Source organism: Drosophila subobscura, chromosome J (assembly GCF_008121235.1).
Source record: "Drosophila subobscura isolate 14011-0131.10 chromosome J, UCBerk_Dsub_1.0, whole genome shotgun sequence".
NCBI lineage: Eukaryota > Metazoa > Arthropoda > Insecta > Diptera > Drosophilidae > Drosophila > Drosophila subobscura.
This window is the reverse complement of record NC_048532.1, coordinates 6,007,690-6,027,236: the sequence shown is the minus strand read 5'-3', so window position 1 is coordinate 6,027,236 and position 19,547 is coordinate 6,007,690. Positions and strand designations below refer to the sequence as shown.

General features: G+C 43.2%; 3 protein-coding genes across 3 annotated transcripts; 1 reads left to right on the top strand and 2 right to left on the bottom strand.

Annotated features, from left to right (window-relative positions):
* Window positions 1-383: 383 nt before the first annotated feature.
* LOC117893331 (collagen alpha-1(IX) chain) lies at window positions 384-1,172 on the top strand. The gene has a single exon (XM_034799921.1). The coding sequence runs from the start codon at window positions 384-386 to the stop codon at window positions 1,170-1,172; it is 789 nt and encodes a 262-aa protein (XP_034655812.1).
* A 354-nt stretch (window positions 1,173-1,526) lies between these two features.
* On the bottom strand, window positions 1,527-2,298 carry LOC117893816. Its single transcript, XM_034800567.1, has 4 exons — window positions 2,246-2,298; window positions 2,114-2,188; window positions 1,795-2,055; window positions 1,527-1,735 (listed from the first exon to the last, which is right to left on the bottom strand). Exons 1-4 carry the CDS (start codon window positions 2,275-2,277, stop codon window positions 1,606-1,608), a joined length of 498 nt encoding a protein of 165 aa, XP_034656458.1. The 5' UTR covers window positions 2,278-2,298; the 3' UTR covers window positions 1,527-1,605.
* Window positions 2,299-15,479: 13,181 nt separating this feature from the next.
* LOC117893785 lies at window positions 15,480-18,888 on the bottom strand. Its single transcript, XM_034800529.1, is given in 8 exon segments — window positions 15,480-16,514; window positions 16,569-17,033; window positions 17,083-17,289; window positions 17,292-17,493; window positions 17,548-18,309; window positions 18,366-18,447; window positions 18,506-18,609; window positions 18,667-18,888. Coding segments are annotated over 8 exon segments (2,616 nt in total). The 5' UTR covers window positions 18,742-18,888; the 3' UTR covers window positions 15,480-15,795.
* Window positions 18,889-19,547: the final 659 nt, after the last annotated feature.

The window sequence follows — 19,547 nt, the reverse complement described above, 5'->3', positions numbered from 1 at the left end:
GTCCCCTTTTTTTTGGTATTTAGTTTAGTCATTTAGCATTCATCAATTCGCTCACGAATTCACTTTTCATCGCTCTATCGCAAGGGGGTCTTGGCCTGTGAAAGTTCTTTTAGCAATGCGAAAGAGAACCCATTCATTCATTCATTGAGTTTCATGCAAATCATGCACACACACATTTGATAAACTTATTAATAGTTGGCTTAGTTTAAGAGACAAGAGGCATTTGCATAGACAATAATATACAAGACAATAATCGCCAGACAAAATGCATAAATCTTGGAATGAGCTATTCCAACGGTAGTTTGACTGATTCTCCACCACTTGCCATTCTCTCTGGGATATAAAAGAGCTGCTGATGATCTGATTTTGGGTTAGTTTGCAGAATGAAGTCGCGTTTGAGAGTTTGCTTTCCGAATTACTGGATTATCTTTGCCCTGGCAGTACTACTGCCGGTGATTGCTGCGGCAGAGGCAGAGACTGAAACCTTTGGGCCACGCCACATCACGCTGATGACCGGCAATCCCGCTCCGGCTCCAGCTCCAGCTCCGGCTCCAGCTCCACCACCGCATGAAGTGATCATCACCCCGGACCACGATCATTACGATCATCATCACCATCATTCGCCATATCCGCCGCATGGCTATCCGTATCCACAACCGCCTCAGCATTGTAATTGCCCTCCGGGACCCCCAGGGCCACCAGGAGCACCTGGGCCCGTGGGCCCACCAGGCGTGAAAGGGTATCCAGGAATGAAGGGTTCCAAGGGAGATCAAGGGCCAAAAGGGCATCCAGGCGACAAGGGCTACCCCGGATTTCCCGGCCCAGTTGGCCCCCCCGGCCCACCAGGTTACCCTGGCTCGCATTCACATCGAGCCTACAATCCAGAACCTCCTTCCCATGGACATCACGGGGATTACGGACAGCATCATGGACACCATGGTGATTATGGCCACCATGGTGATTATGGCCACCATGGTGATTATGGCCACCATCGTTACTTTTCGAATGAACAGTCCAATGATGAGTCCAATGAAGACGACGACGAGGGCCATGAGCGAGCTTTTGTGGAAGTAGAAGAGGAGTGGATTGGTCGGGACCAACAGCCCATTCTCTTGGCATTCAGTCATGTGGGCAATCCATTTGCCACAAAGTCAAATAAAAAACTAAATTAAAATGAAGTTTTTACTAGGGCAAAAGGGAAAAAACTGTGAGAGAGACCTTCGACCAAATGAAGCGAGGGAGAACGTTGTGAGGCGCTTCTAATGCCGCGGCACAACTTTTATGCCCGTTATAAATTCTCCCAAAAATTCTAATCAGAGATGAAATCATATCATTCTAATCAAATGAGATCAGAAGACAAAACAGAAACTTTTCAGAACCTTTCAAACGAGACGAAGACTATAATGCAGTTTTTACTTGTGGAAAATTAACCTTCGATAAAGAAAAGATGGAACTAAAACTGACAAAACAAGATACGAGTATTTCGCTTATGATTCTCATTGAGCCTATTGAAACCTGATTAATATTAATGCTAATGGTTTCCCATTCTCTTGAATTAATTCGTATAATGAAAACTTAAGCATTCATTTCATAGCTTCTTAACTATTAGCAAACATCATCGTCAATGGTGGGTTCCTCGTCGCCATCGTCTTCATCGTCCTCCTGATCCAAGACTGTTTGCGAGGCACTAACCTCCGCAAAGTCATCCTCCATATTATCCACAAAACTGGACACCCTACAAGTAGAAAGCAAACAATCAAATACAAAGCAAAGTTTTGGCTTCTCTTTCTTCACTTTTCAAAGTCGCATTGCGGCAGGAGGCCTTCGTCTTTGGCAGGACTGAATCGGAGCAGTGTGCAGAGTCGCAGGAGGCCGAGCAGCAGCAGGAACATGCCAGCCACATAGCTGAGCCACAGATTATGCGGATAGAGTATCAGGCAGATGCCAATAATCGCATAGATGGGCGTGGGTCGCCAGCCGCCGCAGAAGGAGCACGACACGCGCCAGCAGCCCAAGCAGCCGCAGGACCCTCTCAAGCTCCTCTGATAGTTATCCCTGGAAGCAATTAAAATCGTAATCATAAATACAGTTATATGAATGGTTATGTACTCACTCGGAACATTGGAGCTGCAGGAATAGCGTAACCAGCCACTTGACCTCGATGAACATCACCAGAAGAGCTGAAAAACTGACCAGAAATTAACGCACTGCTCAAGGGGAGGATTTCACGCTTAACATGGCTTACAGTATATAGAGTCCCGCCTGGAAGCCATGCATATAGACATCGACGCCCACACCGCAGATAACTGGAATGAAAAATGTCTTGAGAATTGTTTTTGGGTAGAAGCTTGGGGTATCCTGTTTTTGGTTATCCTATATCCCATAAAATAATGTGATTGTGTCTAGGCAAATATATTTATAAGCATATTTATTGAGTTTGAGGCTTTTTTGTCCACTAAGCTCAGGGCCATAAAATGTAATAGGAAACCACTGAGGCAAGGCGAAATGTGTTTGACGAGTTTTCAGAGCAGGGGAATACACACTGGATTCATCTTTCACAAACTGCTCAAGCAGCCCGCTAAAAATATTCATATTCTGACCACATTATGTGGCTCCCCGTTCCCTGTTCCCGTTTGTTTCATCCGTCGACCACTTTCAATGCGTAAGATATGGGCTGAACAAAGGCTCGTCCCATGCCAGCCTGAACCACACAAAAACTCAATCTAATTAAGTTGTTTTTATTATGCCAAGCCGCGAAAAACAAATCAGATTAAACCAGTTAGAGGAAATACATTTATTTCTGCCATATTTCAGTGGATACTCCAAACCGAAACCAAACAGAACCGAAACCAAACCAATTACATTAAATGCTGTGAACAGAATAAACTGAATAAAACCGAAAATCGAACGAAAAACATGCAAAAAAAATTATCTGGATAATTGAAAGAGATGGTTGGAGGAAATAGATTCTGCCCGTGTTGGCCAGTAGCTTAGGGTGGCAAAATGGCTGGCGCCAAAAGGCGCCAACAACAAAGCTCATTGTCGAGCGTATGGAAAAGTTTCAGAGGGGAGAAGCTGCTTTTGGCACAGGATGCGAATTGTGAGCTGCAAGCTGCATAAAGGCCAATGCCTCGTTAATGGCACCGACACAGGATTTGCTCCCCACTCTACCATGCCTCGGGGTTTATGAACTATCAAGAATTTTTTGCTTGCTCTTTTGTATGCTGCTTGCTGCTGCGCTGTGTAATGGATAACCCATGATTAGGCAAGATGTTATTCTTAGCATTGGACGGCACGCTTATATTTATTCCGGCTGCTGGCTCGTCGGCTACGAGTGTGGTGTTCTTGGTCCAAGCTAAGGCCTACCTTATTATTACTTTAAAAAAAAATGAAACGTGCATACAAAAAGCCATAAACCGGACGGAAGAGTGCAACGCCTAAAACGGAAGACAATAACTACAGGTGTAAAACGGACAACGGACAGCATACCTCAGGTGTTTGCGAGGCACATTTACGCCCACCCTACCTTGGTCTTGCAATCACCAAGAATAAATAAACTAGTTACAAGACCCCTTTATCTTCGAGAGGCCTACAGGGGCTTGCTGTAGGAGATCAAACACTAATACTCTATTCAATCATTATAAATATTTATTTAGTACTAATAAACATTAATTAAATTTCCCATAAAAATATTCATTCCCATTAATTCTACCCAGTAATCAATTATGCTAAAAATAAACTAAATGTAACGATTTTAAAAATCAATAGAAGCAAAAAGAAGCAAAAGGAAATATAATTAAATGCACAATAAATGCACATGGGAGAGGGGAAACTAAAGAAGGGTGAAGCCATGGAAAAAAAATGTGTAGACAAACAAAACAGCTGTACCTGCACTTGCATATGCGTAGATACCCTCTATTTTTTTTTTTTTTTTTAATGTGAAGGCATATGTGTTTGGGGCTTAGGCTGTCTGTTTTTTTTTTTTTTTTCTCTTAGTCTTGACTCTATTCGCCTTTGCTAATGGACCATTGTGCCCAAACAAGACATCGTTTCAATTTTACATACATATATAACTATTTTACTCACACGGTACCTCCATCGTAGAAGCGCTTCCGATTTCGGCCGCTGAAAATAAACACCAAAAAAAAACCCAGAGAAACAACAAAAAAAAACTCAGCCGCACCGCACACAATCATGCACATACAAAATCCGTCTTGCGGTTATTCAGTGCAATAAACTTTTTTTTTTCTTTCCTTTCCACCCTTGCACGTCTCAAATTCTTTTCTCTCTCTCTGCCATCTGTGCATTTAACGGCGATCGCTTTTAACTTTTAGAGGAAGGTAGAAAGAGATAGAATAGCAATAGAAAACTAAAAGTACTGAACCATTAAAATAAAGATTTTTTTTTGACTATAATTATTAATATTTAAACATTATCGGGGGGCATTTTTTCTCGTTTTTTTTCCTATAACATTTTTTTTCACTTGTTGAGTGGGTTTGGCTGTAGATTAGGTTTGAATAATTTGTTTAGTTCCCTCCCTTCCCTCGCGGGGTTTTAACTTCTCCGCGTCAGCACCGCTTTGGCGCTGTTTTAGGTGGCCGCCGTCTGCCTGGTTCTGTTTGCTTTTTTTTCCCTCTCGCTCGCTTGCTTAGCGGCGGCAAAAGCTCCGGCGAAACTCTGTCGCTCCAGCTGACAAATTTAAAACGGCCGAGCCTCCTCTTTGGCTTATCTAGTCGCTGCCTAGCATAAAGGTGGGCAAATGTATCAGTCTTGCCTTTTCTTATTTTTTTTCCCCAGCTTCCCTTACCTAGTAGCTGCCTTGCGGCTCTCGCAGGCTAATTGATCTAGCAGATCGATGGTGGCGGTGCAAAGTTGGCGGTGTAATTTCACTTTTTTACTGCACTTTTTCACTTGAAAAAAACTTTCTTAGCCTCTGAAACTCTTTTTAAATTGATAGAGATACAGCTCCAAAATGCCTAATGGCGTCCTGCCGACCTCTATTTAAAGCCTCTCTGTTCGAAATTTGCCTTCGAACTCGCTCTCCTTTTAACTAGCTTGTCGCTGCATTCTCTGCTCTCCTTATCCATGCAATTCGCTTCCTCCGCTACTTTCTTAAGAGAACTATGCTCGCATTTGCACTCCTGGCAGTGCCTAATTTTCGGCGGATCCCAAAAACCCGATTCTCTCAAAAAAAAAAAAAGCAGCTACACGCCTCACCGTACAAATCCCCCCTGCCAAGATCAGACTTGGGGTACCGAATGTTCACAAGGCTGATCCGCTTGTAGCTGTCATTGCCTGATATCTTTCCCGTGATATTTCCCGATGCTTCGGCCTTGTAGATCTTCCAGCTCATATATAGAATTTCCGAGTTTTCTCCGGATTCTAGCCTTCACGAAAGCATGTCCCAGTTTTGCATTATAGCCAGCTTGAAAGTTGCTTTGCTTGAAATTTCTTCTATACACTTCCTGTCCTACTTGGTACACTACCTCTCTCGACCTCAGATTGTATTGTCTTTCATTCCGAGCATTTTGCTTGTCCATTACTTCTCGAGCTTTTTTTTTTTTTTCCGACCAACTCCAAAGAATCTTCCTTGGTAAAGGTTGCCGCTCTATCTTCTAACATCTCGAGCGATCTCAAAGGGGAGTAAGTAGCCCCGGAAGTAATCATCTGCTGCCCAAACACCATGTAATATGGGGTCGCGCTTATTCCAGAGTGAACGGCGGATCTGAGTGCACAACAAATACTACTTAAATGTTCATCCCAATCTTTTTGGTCTGGGCGCACATATGCTCTGATGGCAGCAATCACTGAGCGATTTACTCTCTCGGAGGCATTGGCCTGTGGCGCGTGTACCGCTGTTAAGGTATGAGAGATCCGGTGGCTTTTTAAAAGGTTTTGGAACTTCTCAGCTCTAAATTGGGATCCATTATCCGACACTATGGGATTCTGGCACCCCGAAAGTATGGAAAAGATCTTCCCGCAAGTATTTAATGACTACGTCCGCAGTCAGTTTCTTCACGGCTTTGAGGAACACAAATTTTGAATAATGGTCCAATACGATAAAGATAGCGACGTGACCACTTCGCGACCTCGGATACGGACCCAGAAAGTCTATGTACAATCTCTGAAAGAATCGTTGTGATTGCGCCGCCTTTCCCATCGGTGGTCGCAAGGTAAAGTTGGGCGCCTTTGTGGTCTTACATTCGCTGCAGTTGTTTATATAGGCTTTCACGTCGTTAACCAATCCCGGCCAAAAGTAGTACCGTCGGACTCGCTCCAAGGTCTTATGGATACCCCCATGCGAAGCTAGAGGATCATCATGCGACTGTTTTAGGATCACGCTGACCAATTCGCTAGGCACCCATAGCTTCCAGGCAAATGAGTCATGAAGCAAATCCCCGTTCGTATGCTCTGCTCTACGGTAAACTAAGTTATCGACAACTTTTACGTCTGGTAATTGTTCCTGGTTGCTTTTTACCCTATCTACTAGCTCGAGATACTCCACCGATTTGAAGTGAGGAGAGTCGAGATCCACAAGCAGGCCATTACTATCATCTATTGCCGCGATCTCATCTTGGTGGACCCTTGACAATACATCTGGGACTACATTCTGGGTTCCCTTCCTATGTTCGATGTTAAACCGAAAACCTTGCAGCTTGAGAGACCATCGAGCTAACCTTGAATGCAGATCATTCTGAGACATCAACCACTTCAGTGAGGCATGGTCCGTTATCACTGTGAATTGATGTCCTTCGACAAATGCTCTAAATCTTTTAATACACACTAAAGCCGCCAAGCATTCCAGCTCGGTTACGGTATAATTGCGCTGGGCTTTATTTAGTTTTTTTGAAACGAATGCTATCGGCATTTCATCCCCTTCCTCCGTCTTTTGGACTAATACACCCCCTACTCCTGTATTGCTCGCATCACAATGAATATAGAAAGGCTTCCTAAAGTCAGGACTTCTCAAAACTGGGGCCGTGCATAGCGATTCCTTCAATTTCTCGAAAGCTTCTATACCTTCCCGGGACATGACGAATCTCTTCTTCTGTTTTAGTAAGTCTGTCAACGGAGCAGACAATGTAGAAAAATTATGTATAAATTTCCTATACCACCCTGCCATTCCAAGGAAGCTCCTTAGGGCTCTGAGTGTTTTCGGCAGCGGAAACTTAGTGATGGCGGAGATCTTTTCCGGGTCTGTTCGTATTCCACCCTCGCCAATTATGTGACCGAGATACTTTTACGGATCGCCTACAGAATCTGCTCTTTTCTATATTTATCGTCAATCCTGCTTGACGGATGTGTTGTGACACTAGCCGCAAAATTTCAAGATGCGAGTCAAACGTGTCTGAGATGACCAGCAAGTCATCAAGATAAACGAAAACTTGGTTTCGGAGAGATGAGGGAATTACCTTATCCATAAGTCTGGACATGGCTTGACAAGCGTTGCATAAGCCGAAAGGCATAACCTTAAATTGGTATAAGGGTCGCCCTGGTATGGTAAATGCCGTCTTGTCCCTAGATGCCTTCTCTAACGGTATTTGCCAAAATGCATCTTTTAGGTCCAGGCTAGTTATGTATTCTGCCTTTGGTAATCTACTCAAAATGCCATCAATTTGCGGCAAGGGGTAAGCATCTTTTTCGGTCACCGCATTGACCTTCCGACTATCTAAACAGAGACGGACTTTTCCTGGTTTTTTGGACCAGAACCACAGGCGAAGACCAAGCGCTTTCTGACTCTTCAATCACCCCTAACTTCAACATCCTATCAACTTCACCGTATAGCAATTTTTCGACTGCTGGTGAGACTGGGAAATGTCTCTGTTTTATGGGCTTAGCGTTCCCTACATCAATAGAGTGCGTAAGCATTTTTGTCTTGCCCAGACCCAGAACAGAGAAGGATGGAAATTGTGAGATAATTTGGCTTAATGCCGATTCTTGAGCGGAAGTAAGTTTATGTCTATCAAAACCCTCGCTAATTTCTGAAATATTGAATTCGGACGGTAGTAAATTAAAAAGTGACCAAAAATCAATTCCTAAATATAAATCTTGACTTAAATTTGGGATTATAAATAGTTCTATTATCTTAGCTTCCCCCCTGTACTCTATTTTAGTAGCTAATTTTCCTAATATTTCTTGCTTTTTGCCATCTGCTGTAAAAGCGTTAGACGACATTAATTTAAATGGTATTTTACTACATATTATTTCCTTAGCTAACTGACCACCCACGCAACTCATTCCCGCGCCGGTGTCTAGTAATCCGGTTACTATTTTATCTAGAATCTTAACGTCTGCATAAGGCCTCCTATCTCCTTTCTTTTTCCTTAATTCATTTATATATTTTATGGATTTAAAATGTGCCTTTATGCGCCGTGCATTTCTTGTAACTCTATTCGACTTTGCGGTCTCCCATTGGGGTGCTATCTTTTGCTTGGCCTCTGCTAGAAATTTGTGCCATCCCACCATTGGTGTGTGTGACTCAATCAAATCCCGAGGAGACACTTCCTGTATTTTACAATCTGACCGTCTTAGTCCTGTTTCGTCGCCCCCCTCTGCGGAACACTGCTCAGCCGACGAGGATCTGCCGTGTTCTCCATGGTGTTTTTTTGACACTTTTTGCAAGAGGGCTTATACGTGTTTGGTGCCCCGCATCCAAAACAGAATATTTTACGTTTTCCTACGCAGTCGTGGTACCGGTGTCCCTCCTTTCGGCAATTCCAACAAATGAGAGATATGGCTGCCACTTCATCCCCAAACTCTGATTCCAAGAACTCTTCTGCATCATCTCCTGAGGTTTCGTCCACTAGCTCCGAGATTTGTTTTCGAAATGGAGCAGGTTTTTGGTAGCCATGAGTACGACGCACCTCTTCCAAAAAGCATTCTCGTTTCCTGCATATATCCCTCAGCACTTCTATCGAATCTATAGTTTGATTCAAGATTTCATGCTGTATTTCTGGACGCAAGTTCCTGCGAACGATCTCGACCAGAGTTTTATGAGATAGAGGCTGCTCAAGCTTATCCGTCAGTTTCAAGATTGCATCGAAAAATACTTCAAAGCTCTCCTTTTCTCTCTGCTTTCTATCGCGAATCAACTGTCTGATATCTACGTCTGTTCGGGAATCCCTAAACTGCTTCCGCAAGGCTTCACACAGTTCTAACCACCTCACTGAGCCGGCTGTCTTATGATACCTCCAATAAAAATCTGATGCCTTTCCTTCAAACAAGGTATTGGCATTGCTACACAGCAGCATGAAGTTACCCTCCAGCGTTTGATGGGTTAGGGCCTCTACTCGATATATAAAAGAATCTACGCTCAAGGCTTCTGGTGCTCCTGAAAAGCGAAGCTTCCAATTATTCATTATATGTCCAACCTTGTCCGGTCTCTGTGCTAAATCAGATGTTGTTGTTCTAGTCAGAGAAGTCCGAGGTGGTAGTAAGAAATCTTCGCGCTGATTCTCCTCGGGAATCCCTAACAATTGATCAAATGAAACGTTTCTGTTCAGATCTCCTATTGATGGCTGCGGAACTTGTGCCTCGGCTAACCGAGCATCCACTGATGTAGTTATCATTTGAGCCATCTTCTCCGTCAGATTGTTAAGGAGTTCATTTTGCATACTCTTTATCGCTTCAGCGATCTCCCTAGATATTTGTTTGGAACCTGATGGTTGATTATCTGACTCCAATTGCGATGGGTTGTTCCCTTCCTTAAGAACTAACCTCGTCTGCTGTCTAGTCTTGCCAGGTACTAGCGGCTGCTGGGAAGACGATGAGGCATAGCATATAGTTTTGCAAGTTGGGCAAGTTGTTTGAGTTTTGAAAATTGTATTTGCACAGGCTTTATGGAATTCGTGCTGGCATGGGGTTTTAAATAGATTTTCGGGAGCTATAGCTTCCTTTGCAATGCCCACAACGAACTGCTGCGGGAACTTCCCCTTCATCATCCGACCGATCTAGTCCCATCTTAAAATTAACTGCCTCAACTATTATGAAATTAAAAAAAAGTCTAAAATAAAAATAAAAAAAAATATAAGAAAATATGTTAAAGTAGAATAAAGACCAAAATTTAAAAAAAAATGAGTTCGACCACAACAAAAATTATACCTAAAAAATGTAATCGCAAAAATAAACAAAAAAAAAAGATCTAAATAGTTTGATCTCCCCGTTAGCTTAGCTCCCTGAAGAGCCTCTCACATTGCACGATTTAATACACCAAGTATAGCTAAAGAGGAAAGTAATTAATGAAAAGTTAGAACAACTAAGCCACGGGCAGTGGAAAACAAATTAAATTATTCTCCTGCGTCCAATTTCGGCTAAATAGTGATCTAATATTCAAAAAAAAAAAAATAAAAGAATGCAAGCTTGGACATTAATGAAATCGGCCGTGGTCAGGAGTGCAGCTATGCGAAATGCATCACCTGTTAATCCAAATCTGTCGACCTACCTAAATGCTTCCAAAAGCTCCAATTGCATAAAGTTGAGTGGTGCTTCAAGCCTAAACTGAATTGATCTGGACTACAGACAGCTTCCAAAAGCTATTCTTGCAGTATTCCTAAGAAGCAAGACAGTCCGGCTATTGGCACCGAAAAGGGAAGAACTCAATCAGAACCTTTAGAATCCTGGCCCGGAAAATTAACCTACGGGTAAGTTCTTTTCGGTATTCCAAGGACTCGTACAGGAACTAACTGATAGCGGAAATGTTTTCGATCTCTTCCTATTCATTTTCATTCAAGACCTCGGAGAAACTTTCGAAACTTCTCCTCAATCTCAATGAACAATAAACAAAAAAAACGAAATAAAAATAAAAAAAATATTAGTCAAATGACAGTCTATTTTAGGTCATTGCTCGTGAACCACACCTTTAAATATAATTGCTGACAATTCCTATCCAAAAGTCTGGCCCCACGTTGGGCGCCAAAAATAATAATATATGTAATGGATAACCCATGATTAGGCAAGATGTTATTCTTAGCATTGGACGGCACGCTTATATTTATTCCGGCTGCTGGCTCGTCGGCTACGAGTGTGGTGTTCTTGGTCCAAGCTAAGGCCTACCTTATTATTACTTTAAAAAAAAAATGAAACGTGCATACAAAAAGCCATAAACCGGACGGAAGAGTGCAACGCCTAAAACGGAAGACAATAACTACAGGTGTAAAACGGACAACGGACAGCATACCTCAGGTGTTTGCGAGGCACATTTACGCCCACCCTACCTTGGTCTTGCAATCACCAAGAATAAATAAACTAGTTACAAGACCCCTTTATCTTCGAGAGGCCTACAGGGGCTTGCTGTAGGAGATCAAACACTAATACTCTATTCAATCATTATAAATATTTATTTAGTACTAATAAACATTAATTAAATTTCCCATAAAAATATTCATTCCCATTAATTCTACCCAGTAATCAATTATGCTAAAAATAAACTAAATGTAACGATTTTAAAATCAATAGAAGCAAAAGAAGCAAAAGGAAATATAATTAAATGCACAATAAATGCACATGGGAGAGGGGAAACTAAAGAAGGGTGAAGCCATGGAAAAAAAATGTGTAGACAAACAAAACAGCTGTACCTGCACTTGCATATGCGTAGATACCCTCTATTTTTTTTAATGTGAAGGCATATGTGTTTGGAGCTTAGGCTGTCTGTTTCTTTTTTTTTTTTTCTCTCTTAGTCTTGACTCTATTCGCCTTTGCTAATGGACCATTGTGCCCAAACAAGACATCGTTTCAATTTTACATACATATATAACTATTTTACTCACACGGTACCTCCATCGTAGAAGCGCTTCCGATTTCGGCCGCTGAAAATAAACACCAAAAAAAAACCCAGAGAAACAACAAAAAAACTCAGCCGCACCGCACACAATCATGCACATACAAAATCCGTCTTGCGGTTATTCAGTGCAATAAACTTTTTTTGTCTTTCCTTTCCACCCTTGCACGTCTCAAATTCTTTTCTCTCTCTCTGCCATCTGTGCATTTAACGGCGATCGCTTTTAACTTTTAGAGGAAGGTAGAAAGAGATAGAATAGCAATAGAAAACTAAAAGTACTGAACCATTAAAATAAAGATTTTTTTTTGACTATAATTATTAATATTTAAACATTATCGGGGGGCATTTTTTCTCGTTTTTTCCTTATAACATTTTTTTTTTACTTGTTGAGTGGGTTTGGCTGTAGATTAGGTTTGAATAATTTGTTTAGTTCCCTCCCTTCCCTCGCGGGGTTTTAACTTCTCCGCGTCAGCACCGCTTTGGCGCTGTTTTAGGTGGCCGCCGTCTGCCTGGTTCTGTTTGCTTTTTTCCCTCTCGCTCGCTTGCTTAGCGGCGGCAAAAGCTCCGGCGAAACTCTGTCGCTCCAGCTGACAAATTTAAAACGGCCGAGCCTCCTCTTTGGCTTATCTAGACGCTGCCTAGCATAAAGGTGGGCAAATGTATCAGTCTTGCCTTTTCTTATTTTTTTCCCCAGCTTCCCTTACCTAGTAGCTGCCTTGCGGCTCTCGCAGGCTAATTGATCTAGCAGATCGATGGTGGCGGTGCAAAGTTGGCGGTGTAATTTCACTTTTTTACTGCACTTTTTCACTTGAAAAAAACTTTCTTAGCCTCTGAAACTCTTTTTAAATTGATAGAGATACAGCTCCAAAATGCCTAATGGCGTCCTGCCGACCTCTATTTAAAGCCTCTCTGTTCGAAATTTGCCTTCGAACTCGCTCTCCTTTTAACTAGCTTGTCGCTGCATTCTCTGCTCTCCTTATCCATGCAATTCGCTTCCTCCGCTACTTTCTTAAGAGAACTATGCTCGCATTTGCACTCCTGGCAGTGCCTAATTTTCGGCGGATCCCAAAAACCCGATTCTCTCAAAAAAAACAAAAAAAGCAGCTACACGCCTCACCGTACAGCTGATAATAGAGAGCGGAGTCGCCCCCCACAACAATTTGTAAGGAAATTAGTTTGAACTTGACCCCAAAGTTTTTGTTATGCTGCAGCCAGCCATTTATCATACGAATATGCTGACGAGGGAGCCACAGATTTTCCAGTATTTTAAACACATTAAGGGTCATTCGGGGACTGGCTCTGGTCCCTGCGGCTGATTGGCCATGATAAGCGGTTAAGTCAAGTTTGATGGCTGCCGCAGCTGGACGTAAAAGTTGCCTCAAAAATAAAAGAATATATGTATGATATGATAGGAGGTTATATTGTTGGATATGCAGATAACCGATGGTAGATAATGATGATCCAAGTGCTGACAAAGAAAGTACCAAGAGAAGAGCAGTTCAACGTCCAATTTAAATGCATTTTTAGAAGACATAAATCTCCGAATAAGTAAAGCACAATCAATCTAAAGAAATCCCAGCAGAATGAATTTTGTAAACATATTTTGCTTATTGAAAAGAAAATATTGCATAGAACATTCCCCTATTATCTGCTCAGCATTTCCATTGTATGGCCAAGCCCCACATATCCTGCTGCATTTCTATACACAAATATTGCTCACAAATTGTTAGGAATAAACATACACCAACAGCGACATAACAGAAGCATGCAACATGCATTTATTCATGCACATACATCATGCCCCATTCCATGCCCCATTCTCTATGATTGGCATTATGTTTGGGAGGGGGCTTAGCAGGTTTAGGTACTCCACCTGTGCTCACATTTATATTATTTCTCGTGCACTTTGCAGAAACTTGAGCTTACCGAATGAAGTCAGCAGACCAAAAACCCTTATCACAGGACGCAAACACTCGCATGGCTCTGGGGGCTGGCGGCGACGATGGTGACGGTGTCCACGGCGATGTTGCTGCTGCTGTTGCATTTGTAGCTGGCTCATGGCTTACTACCTCTGTTCACAGTTCTCTATTAGATTTCCTGTTCAATTGTTGGACACTGGTGTAGCCGGAATAAGGCTAATATCACAATCATAGAGCCGTATCCACATCACACACACAAAATCAACTGCGTGCCTCGCATACGAAAAGGTCCTTGCCCACTCGTATCTCTGAGGCAGAATTCTAAACTACCAACAGCAGCAGCATCACTTTGGCAGCTCGTTAAGGTTTTAAATTTCAACATTTAACCTGGGGCATACGCTGCGTATGCGTAATGTTCAGTCCCAGTGACACTTCAGCTTCCTCGTTCTCTTTTAGAGCATTTAATCACTATGTGTGTGTGTTTGTGTGTGTGTGTGTGGCAACTAATGTCTGCAAATTACCGTTACCATTCGCACTTTACTCCCGCACGTCTCACAGTTCACTTCAATTTCTTCTTTCGTTCTGTATTTTTTTTGTGTTCTTTTGGGTTCTATTTTTTTGAAGTTTTTGGTTGCCACTTGACTTTATGGTCTGGGCCTCTAAACAACGAACGTCCGCACGCTCCTGGCAGTGCCAACAGAATGAACGGAGCTACCATGGGGCAATCGTCGTTGTCGTTGTCGTTGCCGTTTTGCCGGGAGTCGCCGCTGCGGCTGGGGCTGCCCCGACTTTGTAGCCAAAGCCAGCCAATGGGGCTGGCGCTGCAGCTGAAAGAGTCGAGTTGATTTGTTCACAAAGGACGCTCAGTGTTTATTTCAGCTTTTATTTTGTTTTGTTTTTTTTCGTACGCTTTCAGCTGTGAATTCAATTGAAGAGTAGCGTGGATTTTTTGGTAGAGGTTTTAAAGAGGAGAATCCATTTTAGTGGGCTTTTTGGGTGGCGATTTGTATAGCTTTTCAGCACTAGAAATTTTGGAAAGTTTTATTCCTGTGAACCATTTATTCAGCGTTGTTTTAAGGGTTTAGATTTTCGATTTAAAGTTAAATTTGTGTAGGATTTTCTCACACGACTTTCCAGGAAATATCTGATTGTATATTAAACCCAAATAAACCCTAGGGGTCTTACATTTTACATGTTAAAGTGGATTTTCTGACAGATAAAAGGCTTTCAATATGCCGTTTTATTTTACACGATTTTCAAGAATTATTTGATTATGTAGACTAGACATATTAATTTTGCTAATGGTTTTAAATATATTTTAAAATATTTTAAGCAATTTTAAAGCTTTAATTTATTATACTACTTTGTTTATTTATATTATATATTTAAAGTGCCGCCTAATCCACGCTAGCAGCGCATTGGCCCTGTCGTCATATTCCTGCCGCTTGCTCCTACTCTAGTTTCTAGCTTGATTTTATTTGTCACGTTGTCCTGTGTGTGTTTCTCCTGCTTATGAGTGTGTGTGCGTTTCTCTGAGAGAGTGTGTGAGTGTTTGTGCTTTCATCGTGTGCTGGTACTCTGCTCCGCTCCTCCCCACCACTTACCCCAGGTTGGCTACGTTTCAGTAATTTTCATAACTGGCTGCAGGAGCAGCGCTGAGGAGGCGGAGGCAACACCGGGAAGACGGCTCTAAAGACGGCCTGGAGAGGCTGCTGAGCAATTGCCAAGTGCCGGGCAGAGTACGCAGAGTGTGGACAAAAACATTTTCGGCAGTAGGTCTCCCCCCATCCCCTGAAACATTAACTTTGGATTGGAGGAGAGATGGCGATGCTGGAGGAGATGTAAATATTATTTTTTTTTAGCGCCCTGCTGCTCCGTGTCGCCTCGCTTATTGTGTTGTGCATTCGGTGACGGTGACGGTGCCGGTGCCCCTCCTGCCCGCGGCATGCGACTTGTGTTTGCATTATGCGGCGTTAATGACATCCAAAGACACAGGAAGAGAGAGGGAGCAGCTCTCCCCAGTGCCTTTTGCCATCAACAACATAATTCACAGCCAGCGAGGAGGGGAGTGCTAATGATGGCTTCACTGCCCTTTCCACGCTACTTGGCAAACTCCTTGCGCCGCTTCATTATCTTCGTAATGCCAGCCACCATGGCCACCTCTGGCAGTGCCAGGTTTGAGTCCTCCTGGAAGTCACAGCGACGCGTCAAGTGCAGCCAGGTTCGTTCTGGATTCAGGGACAGCGGCATTTGCAGCCAACTCACGTAGTCGATCTTCAGGGAGCCCGTCAGCAGCTGATCAAACGGTGTGTTGCCAATATAAAACATGGACTTGAGCACCGACGTTTGTCCCTCCTTGATGTTCTGGCCCTGGACACCTTGAAAGGGACTTGCATCATTGTCGCCGGTGCCCAGTTGCTCCAGCAGCCAATCCCTGTTGAATTTCAGATAATTGTAGACCACCTTCAGGGCCTGTTTGCCTATGTTTGTGGTCAGCACATCGCTAACCAGCACCTCGGCTATGTAGTCGGCAATGCCCACATCCAGCTCCATGGCATAGTTGTTCGGGGGACTGTGACTGAGTCGATCTGACTCGGCATTGGTTAGGTCATCCATTTTGACGGTGCTCACGGCACTCATGCCGCCAGCGCCACGATTACTGCCTCCGGGTGTGCCACCAAAGTCCGTGTCCAGATTGATGCTCTCCTTGGCCTGTTTGAGGAACAATTCGATTTGATCCGTGTGCTTGTCGTCCTCGTCAATGGAGCAAATGGCCTCCGATATTGAATAGCAAATGGAAGCCTTGTCTGCATTCTTTCCTAATGGGTTAAGGCATTAGTTTCTGGATGCCTCAAAGCCGCTCCCCCACTCACCCTGTTCATGCAGCTCGGCTGTCTTGATCAGCTCCGTGTAGAGCGCTGCAAAGACCACCTGCAACAGCACAGAATCGCCCAAGGGTCGCGTGGAAACTGGTATAATGTCCTGCAGCAGTGAGGTGATCTTGTACAGTCCCTCGGGAATGCAATCCCAGATCTCAGAGACACACGTGAGGGCCAGGGACATGGCCTGGTACATGCTAGCGCCATTCTCCACGGCATTGATGAGCATCTCGACGACACAGTCGAGCACGGGATAAACGAAATGCATGATGGCCTCCAGCCAGGGAGTACGCTTCTGGTTCCACACCTGCCGCTTGTCCAGGCAATCGCTCCAGCCCGCCACCGCATGCTCCTCGAGGGTCTTGATCAGACAGGACTTGATGTCCACCGCCTTGCCCACGGCCACGACCAAGTAGGTGAGCGAGAGGACAATCTGATAGTTGGCCTGTCCCACAGGGTCTGAAATTTCGTATTCTAGCAATCGTTTAACTCTGTTTCGATGCCTCACCTATATCCCCAGCTATGGACTCGGTGACATTGAAGCACTCGCCGCGGCACAGGAACGCCTCGCACTTTGGTGGTGCACCCTCGGCACTGGTAAACGAATGTTTGGCCACATTCTTAAAGTTCTCCGATGAGGGTAAATGCTGCATCAAGTGTCTTATGATGATGCCAGTGAGGAAGGCATCTCGCATCAGCAGAATCTTCAGCAAAACGACCAATCAGCCTCGGGAAATGCCAGTAAAACCCGCAGATCCAACGAAATGGCAGTGTTGGTGGTGAGATCAGCAAATTCAGTGACCCATTGGCAGGATTGCTCCTTGGGAAAGTAGCGCGGCAGAGCAAATATAATCCAGGCACTGGGCAGACCATGGCGAGAGCTAAACATTTCCATGTTGTCGAGACCCTTACGGAAAACCTGGGGAAAACAGAGTCGCCTGAAAGTCTCTTCACACAAGGATCTAGTTCGTACCTTGGAGAGCACACCCAAGGGTGCACCACGCAGCAGCAGACAATAAAAGAGCTCCCGGCACTTGGCGTGTATGTCCCGCAGGATGACGCTTTGGTTGCTCAACTGCAGACCCACATAGGCCTCGCCGCTCTCGCAGATGTGTGGCAGCAGCTCGGCAATGCACAGCAGCATGTTGCAAATGTCCGTCAGGTGGAGCTGCGATCGAGCGACACTCGTCACGATTTGGGTGTAGCGAACAGTCAGCACACTGAGCGTCTCGTTCAGCATACCCGCGAAAATCTTCTGGGCCATTTTCGGTGGCACCGAGTTCCACAGATCCGTCTTGGAGCCACGCATATAGTGCCACCACATCTGCACGGTGTACGAGCCCCGCTCGGACTCAAAGAACGGTTGGGTGTCCTCCCAGTGCAGACAGTCGGCATCCTGCATGATGTACAGCAGCAGCAGACGGCAGTGCAGATCGAGGAGTCGCTCTGCCAATGCCTCGGACATCTGGGCATATTGCTTGAAGCTCAGCTTGAGGGCGCCGCCTTTCTCGTCACCCTTGGGCGGCACAATCGTCGTGGTGGCCGCCTGCATATAGACACTCAGCGAGTTCTTCACCAGCGAAGCAGCGCCAATGGTGGCCGTCAGCACAGAGAGATCTGCATGATCCAGGGACTCCTGGGACAGGCGATGGACGTGCTCCAGAAGCATGTCAGCTGAACGGCAAACGAGCTGAACGAACTTATCCGGATCAGAGGCCTTGACAGTGGCACTAGTCTGAGAAGGAAAGCATGAAGGATAAAGCTATACATTTATCAGAAATAAAATCTTACATAATCTCCTTCATTCAGCTCCTTTTCGGTATGCAAAAGTCCCGAGAATTTGCGGTAAGAGGCAAAGTACTCATCCTCCCACCTTGAAAGAGTTTATTTAAGTATATCCTAGAGCTATTTGCTACTTTTATGGAACCTACCAACGTATCAATTTGATTGCTGCAAAGGATGCATACCGTGGAAAATCCAATTTGCCACCCACAACACCCGAACAAATGGGTTCCTGCAACACACGCTGATGTGTCTGTTGTATGAAAAGTTTTTACTGATAAATTATAAAAATAATGCCAATTTGTCATACCTGATAAAACTCTAGATCTCGTTGCAGCAGTATGGGCACTCGATCCATTAAATTACCCTCTTCCAGAACTTCCATTTTGCTCGCTTAAATATTTCTTTATTTTTAATGTGAATGAAAAATTATACAAGCAGCCAAAAGTGGGTGAACTTTTAGCTAACGAACAAACATTTGACAAAGTTCATGGGTTGTCAGGGTAACAGAACCAAGGAAGCAATAAAGATGGAAGGACTTAGTTAAATATAAATCGTGTAGCACTTTTAACACGTTAAAAATAAATACTACAAAATATTTATAATAAATATTTCGTTTTAAATGCATATTAAATACAATTTTCTTTGTTTTAAACATAAAAGTATCAGAAACATATTTTTATTACGTCACATATTTAATCTAAATACAAAACCCTATAAATTAAATGGAATCCATTTAATATTTAACTTTATAAGTTAATTCAAATGTGAAATATATGTCTTTATTATATTATGAAATATTAAATATATCTATTTAAAATATGTACTTATATTCATATTGTAATGTTATCATGTAAGTGGGAAAGACTTTATTTTTTACAATTTCTCTCTCCGTGGAAATGTATTTCGCATTTTTTAATTTAAGTATAAAGTACCACAAATTCAAGTATTTTTTGTTCTATAAATGCTCTACTAAATTATGCAAATTTAACTTGATTATTGGCTTGATATATTTAACTTTAAATATTTATATTAGATCTTTGATTAAATCTTTATCAAATTATTTTTAAATACTAAATAATATAGTCACTTGCTTGCCGCCTAAAAGTAGTTTATACAATTTTCTTTGCACCCTATAAATACATAAATAAACATTTACACACATATTTATATAGCCTGATAAGAACGCCG

Excerpts from the sequence above, each read along its gene's own strand:
- LOC117893331 (XM_034799921.1), top strand. The coding sequence starts at position 384 with ATGAAGTCGCGTTTGAGAGTTTGCTTTCCGAATTACTGGATTATCTTT.
- LOC117893816 (XM_034800567.1), bottom strand. The coding sequence starts at position 2,277 with ATGCATGGCTTCCAGGCGGGACTCTATATACT. Across the intron at positions 2,189-2,245 it reads CAGGCGGGACTCTATATACT|TTTTTCAGCTCTTCTGGTGA; the intron begins GTAAGCCATGTT and ends ATTTCTGGTCAG. Across the intron at positions 2,056-2,113 it reads CTGCAGCTCCAATGTTCCGA|GGATAACTATCAGAGGAGCT; the intron begins GTGAGTACATAA and ends AATTGCTTCCAG.